We start from the raw sequence: 11,138 nt of genomic DNA, 5'->3' as shown, positions 1-11,138 counted from the left end.
TATGGCGGTCTCTACTCACAAAAAAGGGAGAAAAGGGGCAGAAGATAAAGAGGAAAAAGGAAAAGAGAAAAAAGAAAAAAGAAAAAATCTGTACCTTAATATAAGTATGTCTTTAATGTCCTAACTCTCTTTCAGTCCCTTCTGCTTTCTTCTCCTTGTTGTTAAGTGCTGTGGAGTCGACTCTGACCCATAGCGACCCCGTATAGGGTTTCCAAGGAGACCCACAGTGACCCCATATAGGGTTTCCAAGGAGCAGCTGGGGAGCTTGAACCACTGACCTTGCAGTTCAAAAGGCTTTGCAGTCTGGCGCATTAACCCACAGAGCTACAGCGGAACTCCTCTGCTACCCATGGTAAAAAGCAACCCAAAAAGGGGACACATCAGTGTCTCAGCTTGGGCTGAGTGTCTGTGTGGAATCCTTGCAGAAGAAACCACCTGCAGTGAGGCCCTACCTCTACTCACCAGAATGGAAGTGGGCAAACAGTGAGCGCACCAATTACCCAACACCAAAGAAAAAAATATAAAATCAGAACACCACAAGACTGACAATTTGGGCCTTGGTTGGGCCTGGGCCTCTGTGGCCGGGCTGTGGGCCTGGGCCTTGGGTGGGCCTAAGCCTCAGAGGCTGGGCAAAGGGCTGGCCAAGGCCGAGGCAGTGAAGGGCGGGGTGGGGGTGGGGGGTAGTGGCTGCAGGCAGGTGGCGTCTGTGTCTGATGACGTAAAAAATGCCTCTTTCTGTCTCTCTGTACTGTGAGTACCCTGAATTGCCTGATATCCGTGCTGATATGGCTTACTATGGCGAGGAGACCCCTTTGGCAAGGGCTATGTTAACTCCTGCGGTTTTGCTCATCTATGCTTCCTCTCCTCTGGAAGCACCCGCTTTCTGAACGGGCTTACTCCAGCTCTTCCCCCCCCCCCACTCTAAGCTCTGTAGGGGGGCAGAGGCAGTCGCCCTAGCGGGAGCTGAGTACAGGTGGACAAAAGCTCAAAATGCCTGTAATTCCTCAGCAATTTGATCTTTTAAAAAAGCAAGATCAGAATGTTGAAACATAAAGTCTCATGTTTGCTCAAACGCTGTCTGTCTACTAGATGTGGGCCTCCTTTGTGCAATACCACCCGCCGTTTTTTCCCCTGGAGCCCGCCCTACCTGTGCTGCCTGGCCAGAGAAGCGCCAGAAGTCAGCACTCTGTATCTTTTAAGAAGTAAATCCCTATTCCCACTTCCTTGTAGGCCCAGGAGTCACTAATCTACCCTCTTTCTCTATGCATTGGGTTATTCTCAATATTTCATGAGTGGAACCACTCCATAAGGTTTCTGAGTCTGTAAATCTTTACAGAAGCAGAAAGCATCTTCTTTCTCCTGTGGAGAGGCTGGTGGATTTGAACCACCTACCTGTGATTAGCAGTCCAGTGCTTATCCTCCAAAGCCATGAACACTCCAAAACACTCATACCGCATAGCATTTATGGATATAAACCTAGAACCCAGGGGCAGATTAACCAGTAAGCCATTACAGTAAACAAAGTATACGCTGGTTTACATTGAGCAAGGTAAGCATGGTCTTAATTGTGTTCACTTGCTAATCTGTGGTGAGCAATTTCTTATGGGCTTCACTGAATCTCTGACTTGGCAGAGGACAGGTGAAATTGTCCACTGCATACTGGTGGGAAGGTACAATTGGACCTGTGCCTACCTTGTTTATTGGATTAATCTAAACTTGCTGGAATCAGAAAATTGGAATTTGTTTCCAATTCAAATTCTTCCACTCCCAAGTTGTGCAAGTTTGGGCAAATTATTAAACCTTTCTATGTGTCAGTTTTCCCAACAATAAAACGGGTATGAAAATATTAGTCACATCTCAAGGATTAAGTGAAGATAAAGTAAGTAAATACATGTGACGATCTCGACACACAGGAAACAATAAATGTTAGCAATTTTTAATATCCCACCACCCATCTGTCAGTCTTGTAGCATGGTGCTGTGATGCTGGAAGCTATGCCAACTGTATTCTAAATGCCAAAAGTCACCAGAATGGAGAGGCTTCAGCAGAACTTCCAGTGAAGACAGACTAGGAAACAAGACCTGGCAATCTACTTCTGAGGAGTCACAAACGAAATCCTGTGTAACAGAATAGACTATGGTCTGACTGGGCTCAAATGTGCCAACGATTGTGGAGAAGATGCAGGATTGGGCAATGTCTGGTTCTGTTACACGTGGAGTTGCCAAGAGTGGGGGCCAACTTGACAATTGTTAACAACAACAACAACAAACTTGAACTATTTGCTGTTTGTTTACCAGCAGCCTGTTTGGATTTTGGCATCGTCTTATAGGTCACTCTCAGCCCCCTGGCTGTTTGGAGTGGCCATTGTTTCCTTCCTCCATGAGTCTTTTAGGCAGACATGCTTTGGGGACTGCTAAGACATGCCGATTGGGACCAGCGCTCTGTCTGTAGATGTCCATTTAATGCAGAAAGTGACTCCTCAAGCACCTGAGTCTTTCTTCTCTTTTCACATTCTCATACCTCTTTCCACAGGATGTTCACCGTGACCAGGGCTCTTGAAGAGGCTCTTCTTCAGCACTTCATATACCAGAAGCTGGAGATCTCCTATGCCATACACAAGCCATTTCCCTTCTTTGAGAGCCTCCGAGACAAGTCCTTCATCAGTGAGAGGACCTACCGGGTGAGTGATGTGGGCCACGGCCCACGGCAGGCCAGCCCCCACCATGTCTGCCCAGAGCTTCTGGAGTTTCAAACGTTCACCCTGTCACGTTCATCATCCCAGAAGATGGGGTGGTTGGGAAAAAGGGTGGCGTTGGGTCCATCACAACTCCCAACTTCCAGCAGAAGAGTTTATAACCCATAGTCAATTCTGATGTGAGGCAAGGAGGTGTGGGAGCAATGGTTCTATGGACTCCTTGATACTCTATCCATATAATTATGGGTTTTTCATACATCACCTGGGCCCAAGGTTCAAGTACTGATAAAAGGATCCAACTTTAATCTTGTTAACTCCAACTCCCCTTTCTGGTTAAAAGTTGCTCTTCAGAGGGGCCTAATTAAGACCCCCTGGTTATTCTCTCTCATGGAATCTATGCTTTCCCTCTGCAACACTTCACATAACTGGTAGCAGGATATTTAGTTAATTTGCTTGCTGTTTAATCCCATCTTCTCACCTGACAATGCCCCATGTGGACAGCACCATGTTGATTTCACCATTGCTGTGTACCCTGGGACTAGCTCACTGAGTTTACTAGTAGGTTCTCAGTAAATATTTTCCAATCAGTTTTCCTCTGCCATGTTTTTCATTTGGGCCCTCTTCTCAGCAAGAGGTTTCCAACTGATCTCTCTATGGCTGAAACCCAATCAGGCTAACCCAAGTCTGAGCCAGAGCAGAGGCAACTGATCGAGCATCAGAGTTTCCACTTAGGAACAACTGTTAGGGCCTTAAGGAAACAACGACCCAGCCGCTTACTATGAATTGCCCTGAGGAGGGGGGGTGCAAACAGTTAACACATTTGGTTGCTAACCAAAAGATTGTGGGTTTGAGTTCAATCAGAGGTCTTTTCAGAAGAAAGGAGTGGTGATCGACTTCCAGAAATCCTCTGGAGCACAGTTCTACTCTGACACACATGTGGTCACTGTGAACCAGTGCCAACTTAGAGCAACTGATTCATTTTCTTTGTCCCCACTTCTCTTTCTTAAAATTTGTCTTTTTTTTCAAAGGTTCCTAAAAATAAGGCTCACAAAATGAGCTTATTTTTAAAGAAAGCCGGATTATGTATTCTTAAGAGACTGTTTCATTCTGTTGTGTTTAGGGTTGCTATGACCCTAAATAGGAGTTCTGGTAGCATAGTGGTTATAGAGTGGTTACAAATCGGGATGCTAACTTTCAGGTCAGCAGTTTGAAACTACCAGCCATTCTGTGGGACAAAGATGAGGCTTTCTGCTCCCGTAAAGATTTACAGCCTTGGAAACCCTATATAGGGTCCTTATGAGTTGGGACCAACTCCACAGCATACCACCACCACCACCACCATCATGAGCCTAAATGAGCAGTGTTTTGTTCTGTTGTGTGTAGGGTCACTATGAGTTGGTACCAACTCGATGGAACCTAACAACAACAAAAATAGAGACTGGTACTCCTGGTGTGGAACTGTAGAATCATCACTAGACCGTGAACTAACTATAAGGTTGGCAGTTCAAACCCACTAGCTGCTCCTTGGAAACCTTATACAGGGTTTCTCTGAGTTGGAACCAACTCCACAATATTTAAAAACAACAAGAGACTATTACTAACCACAGGGTTAGTGATTCCAATTCACCAGCCACTCCTTAGAAACCCTATACCAGTCACTATGAGTTGGAACCAACTTGACATCACTTTACAACAATACACAAGAGACTAACCACCCAAATATGTGTGAAGTAACATATATTTTATTTTGTTGTTGTTGTTGAGAATATAAAGGCAAAATATTCACCAATTCCACAGTTTCTACTTCAATGACATTGGTGACATTGAGTGGAACAGCCATTCGAACCTTCCTTCTCTGAGTAGTTCCTCCCGCAGTAACATAAATTCATTAGCCCCTAAGGTTCCTATCTGCTTTCCCAGTTGCTATTGTCAATTTAATCCTGTATATCCACTGCCATTGAGTAGATTCAGATGCATAGCAGTTCTATGTAGACAGTTCTTAAAGGAACACAGTGCTGTACAGGAAAAGTTTTTAAAACTTCTTAGACATAACCAGACACTTTGAGAGGATGAGTTTCTGGGTCTAGGGGCTCAGGATCATAGTCTCAAGAGACATCTAGATCAGTAGGCATAACATAGTCCACAGAGACTATGTTCTACATCCTAATTTGCAATTGGGGTCTTAAAAACTCATGAACAGTCAATAAGGTGTAACTATTGGTCTCTCCCTTCCTGGAAGAAAGAAGCTTATGAAAATCAAATACGCATGACAATTATCTGGCTTCCATAACTGCAGAAAGTCTAGATTTCCTATAATTTTTAATTCTGTTCTGCATTTCCTCCCCTCTGATAAGAATTCTTTTGAAGAATCTTTGATCAAAATGGCCACTAATGGCACCATCCAGTTGTTCATGGAGGCAATTAGTCACAAATTCCGTATCTTCCTCCTAATCCTGACTCTCTTACTTCCTGTTACTCTGGGCAAGCATAGCTCATTTTTTTTTCAGTCTTAGGTGGCTGCTTGCAAGCTTTCAAGATCCTAGACCTATACAATGATTAGCCCAGTTAACTGGAATGTTCCATAAAATTATGTTTCTAAGCCTCCAAATCAAGGAAGCAATTCCATGAGGTGTTTGGTTATACATAAGTTAGACTTCAGCAGGTACGCTTTATTGTTTATGATAAATGTTCCTTCTTAAGAGAGTGAAATTGCTTTCTGAGAACTTAGAAAACCCCAAATATATAGTCACCCTCTATCAAGCTGTGTAATGTTTTCTGATAACCCTTTGTTCCATTTCTTAAGGAATGTGTGGAAGCCTGCCAAAATTTGGTCCCTGTATCCAGAGTGGTGCACAATACTCTCACCAAACTGGAGGGAACGTTTAACCTGCCACTTCTGATGGCCTTGTTCAGCCCAATTAACCTGCAAGAATACCCCAATCTAATGAAGATTTACAAGAGCTTCAGACGTGGTAATGAGAGTTCACACATACTTTTGGGGGTTGTACAACCATGTGAAAATTTTCTATGTGAAAAGTTTGGTTTGTTTTTAGTTCAATGGACTATTTTCCATTATTTTGGGGAAGGTTTAGTCTGTATTCTCTATCAGTGTGCCAGGAAGCACAGCCCCTTGCTAACTCAGATCCTGGTTTTCTGGTGAATTCCTAATGGACAAAAAACACTTCTGCTTACCTGCTCCATGAATTTGGGAGAAACCATACAGCTTAGGGTATAAATAGTCTTTTTTATGTACAATGACAAAGTGATCCTTGGGAAATGCAAAGTTATACAGAGCATGCCTGATGGAAGGACAAGGAGAGTCTGACAGGACAAGAAATGGATTTTGACAAATAGTGTCATTCCTTTGAGTGCTTCCTATGTGCCAGGCTTTGTCCCAAGCACTGCATGTTGTTAACATATGTTATCTTCCAAACAATCCTGAGAAGTCATTACTATCCCATTTTACAGATAAAGAAATTCAAGCTCAGAGGTAACTTCCCCGAAGTTACTACTCTGTTAAGAGGCAGAGCCAGGAGTTATGATTCAGTCTCCCAATGCCAGACCACAAGATTTTAACCACTCTCCTAAACAAGGGTGAGCAGGAAGCCAGATTGTAAAGCTGAAAGAGAGAAGGTAGGTGGCTGAAGAGGAAGAGAAGGGACAGAGACAGAAAAAGAGGGTGTGAGAAATGGAGTTTGAAGTACACTGAGTCCATTAAGAGACAGTTGGATAAAAAAAGTGAGTAGAAAGAAGAACAATGGAACAGCTGGAGAGAAAGAAGCAAGTGTGGAGAGGTGGCAAGATGGCGGATTAGGAAGAAAAGCTGTACACGTCTCTACAACAAAGACAGGAAATTAAGTGAAACCAATGCAGGAGAGAGTTCTGGAACTCTGAGTTTCAGATGAAGGATAGAGAAGTGGACTGAATGCTTACTAGGAGAGTGAGCTGACCAGACATGGAAAAACAAGGAGAGATTAGTGACCTGTGCCAACGAATCCCACCCAGTGCAGCACCTTGAGCTTCTGTGAGCATCTTCAGAGACAAGAAAGCTTATCGGTATTGCAGAAATATACCTGTGGCTCACAGAGACAAAGGTGTGATTTATTTTTGTTACACACACTTCTCTGGTTATAAGAGGCAAGGCTGGCTCCCACCTGCATACACTACCAGGAAAGCTCCTTCTCTCATAGCAGTTGACTCCATTAAAGGAGGGGGAGTTGTCTTCAGGGATCCCATTCAGGCGGGCCCTGCTCCAAATCTGCAGAGTCGGCCCTGGCCAGCCTTAGACTAGTTCTCACTAGGAGAAGCAGCTGAACAGATGTGAAGGGGAGTGGGAAAAAACACAACACAGAAAAGAAATTGCTTATCTGTGCTAGAGCCAGGCTAACTGTGGTGTGGCCATCTTGAATTTTCACAGGTGACATTGAAGGCAAGAGGGCAGTAGGTGGCACAGAGGCATACCATCTATTGGTGGACAGAAAGGGGTGAATTTATTTTCCTTTTCTTCTTGTACTCCATATTACCCCAGTGATTAGAGGTGTGTGGGCAGCCTCAATCTATGTACACTCCCAGGGAATCTCCTTCTCTCTGGGCTGTGGATGTCTTATCTAAGAGCATGGGGAACTACTAGCACCAACCTTGGCACCTGGAATCAGATGTGGCCTATTCCAAACCTTCAAAGATGGTTCTGGTCAGCCCTGGACTGGAAGTACCTCTCACCCTCAGCTCCCTTAGGATGGAAGTACCCTGACATGCCAGCTGCTTTGGGGTCTTTGTGAGCTACGTCTGGCTGGGTGCCCAGAACAGACAACACCTAGCCCTACAGGAACTCCATCTACAGTTGAGTGTCATCCCTTTCTTACCCGTTATGTGAGGTCCATGGCTGTCAGGAGACCTCAAAATTTTCTTCTCTCTGGCTCCGAAACCTACCCTGTTTTATTTATTTTTCCCTTTCATGTTTTTGTTTCTTTATTCTTTCTCCCTCACCCTTGTCTATCTTGCTTTCACTTCTTTCTGTGTCCCCTTTCATTTTTTCTCCTTTTGTTTTCTGCTTCTCTTTCTCAATCATGGTTTTTGCTTTCTTCTTATTTTTTTATCCTTCAAAACATTTTTCTTACTACTTTCTGGTCTCTTTCCTTTTTTATTCATTCCAATTGTGTTTAGGTCTTTTTCTTTCTTTTTATTTTATATCTTTTAATTTTCTCTTTTTATTATTTTATTTTCCTCTCCCTCTTTTCTGTCTTTGGTTTTTGTATTCTTTTGCTAGCAGCTGTCTGCTTTTTTTTTTTCTCCTTTTCTTTCTTTCTTTACTATTTACTTATCTTTTGGACAAAGGAATAGATTTAAGTTAATGAAAGCCCGAATTAGTGAGCTTAGAGATAAATCAAGAATAGTAGGCAAGAAGAACAATCAGAAAAAGGAATGAAAAAATCTGAAGAAAGTCTAAGGTTTATGTGGGACAACATTAATGGACTAACTTATGAATAATTGGAATTCTAGAACAGGAAAAGACAAAGAAAAGACAGTTGATGAACTGTTGGGAGAAAATTTCACTAACATCACAAAAGAGGAGAAGATAACCATTCAAGAAGCTGAATGAACCCCAAACAGGATAGACCCTGAAAGACAATCACCAAGCCATATTATAATCAAACTCTCCAAAATCAAAGACAAGGAAAGAAGCCCAAAAGCCATTCAGGAAAAGTGGAAAGTTACCTAGAAAAGAAAACCAGTAATATTAAACTCTAATTTCTCAGCAGAAACCATGCAAACAAGAAGGCAATGGAAAGACATCCACAAGACTCTGAAAAAAAAAAATGCCAACCAAGAATCATAGAGTCAGAAAAATTGTCCCTCAAATACAGTTGCAAAATTAGAACATATCCAGATAAACAGATATTAAAGGAATTTGAAAAAAAACAAAATTACTAAAGGGAGTCATTTGAGCTAAGAACCAACAATAGCAGACAGCAACCAGAGGTTGACATACAGGGCAACATCACCTAGAATTCAATCCAGATATAGACTGAAAATAGGGAATCAGAAATATCCATTTATAATGAAGACTGTGATAAAGCAAGTAGGGAAAAGTATAGTTACAGAACAACTAAATGTATTTCAAGAAAAACAGACTATTTTAACCTGGGGAAGAAATTAATAAGTTACAGGGTAGCATTTAAGAAAATTTTCTTTAAGGTTATCCTGTAATCAAGAAAAAGGAAAACCATGGAGATTTTGTAAACATTAAACCAACAGCAGTGAAGAAATTGACAAGAAAATGCACAAACAACGTGAACTCAGTATATAACATGCATAAGAAATCGTATGGGTGACATCACAAAAGTACCAACAGAAAAAAAAAAAGATAATAACAGAATAATATGAAAAATTACACTCTAATAAATTTGAAAATCTAGAAGGAATAAATAAGTTTTATATATTTCTGCATATGAAAGCAAACTTTAGGAATAAAATAAAGAAAATTCCTGGATACAAAGTCAGATCCAACTTTATACTTGAAGCCACTTTGGCACTAATTCATGGGTTAAGTGCAGTTACAGTAACATTGAATACCCAAATAAAATAAACAAAATAGAAAGGAGTCACAGGAGGACCAACCAGGAGAATTAGTCTGATTATGTATGCCTGGGAAAGTGAAAAGAATGACTCCATGCATCTATCCAATTGGAAATTATGTAGGAAGAATTTCCATGCTCCATATTTGTAATTATTAGTCTATAATTTGCTTATGTGTGCTCATTCACTAATCCCAGTTGCCTCTGTCCTTGGAGAGTGGAATACAACCACACCAATCCTGACTGAAGTCCCAAGTGACCCAGCAGAAGGGAGCTCCAGTATTCGACCTCCACTCCCATACCTGGTACAACGGCCACAGCTCCTACCCCCACCATCAAATCATCTGTCCTGTGCACGGAGGGTCAGCCAGTCTGTGACATTCACACAACAAAGTGATGTGATCCTGGGCGAACTACCCAGCCCTTCTGGCCCTGCCATGGCCCTTCCTGGACTCATCCAGAAAGGAAGGATTACTCCAGGTGAGAGATCATCTATGTCTAATACCTGTGTATACCCAACCCTAGACATCCAGAGCACAATGCTTTTATGGGTCTGCTCCTTTCTATGTACCTACCTAGCCATATACAGCCTCTCAGGGGTGAACCCACAACTGTTGCTTTGCATCTGCATGAATTTTCTGGGGCTGCTGTGACAAAGTACCACTATGTTCTTTTACAGATCTGGGTGTGAGAAGTCCAAACTCAGGGTGTCTTCAGGGCCATGCTTTCTCCAAAGGCTCTAGAGGAAAATCTTCCTGGTCTCTTCCAGCAGCTGGTAGCCACAGGAGTTCCTTGGCTTGTTGACACATCGCTCTGATCTCTGACTGTAGCATCACATGACCATCTTTGTTCTGCATGCATCTTTGTGCCTCTTCTCCTTTTTAACATCACCCGTCCTATTGGTGTGGGACCCACTCTACTCTAGTATAACCTCATATTAACTAGTTACATCTGCAAAGATTCCATTCCCAAATAACTTACACTCACCGGTACAGAGGTAGGACCTCAACATACCTTTTTGAGGGACACAACTCAACCCATGACATCAGCCCTGGATCATAGAGTCCTCTGCCCTTGAGTGCTGGGCATCCCTCGTCCCTGGGCATTTTATGTTCACTCTCTCTTAGGCCCCCAGACCTTCCTACCTACAATTGTTTTCCTTCTCTTCAGTGGGCAGTGACAACTTACCATCTAAAACAAATGATGAAGATTCACAAGAGAGGCTCAGCCTTCCACCTGTGAAAAGTAATGTTGATTAGGGAAGACTTGCCCTCACTCAAGTGGTTATACAGGGCGAGCTCACACCCTCAAGCCCCGACACTTGTGACAAAAACCCAGGAAAAAGTACTGAGTCAAACAAAAGGAAAGAAACAAAGAGGGGCCCAATTCACCAACCAGTTGTAGGATGGGCTGACAATCCAAACCATCAGGGTTGACACTGGCTATTTTTCAGAAGACCTTTCTTACACAGCATTTTGTTTTTTAAATGCATTTAAAAATTTATTTCTGCATCTCTAGTGCAATTCTTAGTACACAGATTTCCAAAAGTTATTTGATGATCAGAATAAATGACTTTATGCAACTACGGTTTATAACTGACTATTAAAGATTTAGGTGAAAAGTTGACAAATTATGGCCTACAGCATTCTGTTTCCTCCAACCTGTTTTTTTTAATGTTTTATTGTGAATTGTGTGATAGTTTACATGGGAGAACATTCGTTTTACATTCATTCTATCGTGTTTCTCTTCCTTGCCATGGTTACAATCCCCTCCATGCATCATCAACCAACCAAAGGGTATACCCTGCAAGCCTGCCCCCAGGCCCTCCCCCAGTCTTCAGCACACAGTCGCTCTCCCTCTCTGGATCT

The 11,138-nt window shown here is 42.5% G+C and overlaps 1 protein-coding gene across 1 annotated transcript in view; it reads left to right on the top strand.

Annotated features, from left to right (window-relative positions):
* Positions 1-2,533: 2,533 nt before the first annotated feature.
* Positions 2,534-11,138, top strand: part of SP110 (SP110 nuclear body protein) — a 23,457-nt gene continuing 14,852 nt past the window's right edge. The window contains 3 exon segments of the mRNA XM_006878245.1: positions 2,534-2,680; positions 5,499-5,667; positions 9,487-9,750. Of these exon segments, the coding sequence (XP_006878307.1) occupies positions 2,534-2,680; positions 5,499-5,667; positions 9,487-9,750 (580 nt within the window).

This window comes from Chrysochloris asiatica, unplaced genomic scaffold (genome assembly GCF_000296735.1).
Source record: "Chrysochloris asiatica unplaced genomic scaffold, ChrAsi1.0 scaffold00096, whole genome shotgun sequence".
NCBI lineage: Eukaryota > Metazoa > Chordata > Mammalia > Afrosoricida > Chrysochloridae > Chrysochloris > Chrysochloris asiatica.
Note: the sequence above shows the minus strand (reverse complement) of the source record. Positions and strands in the feature narration are given on the sequence as shown.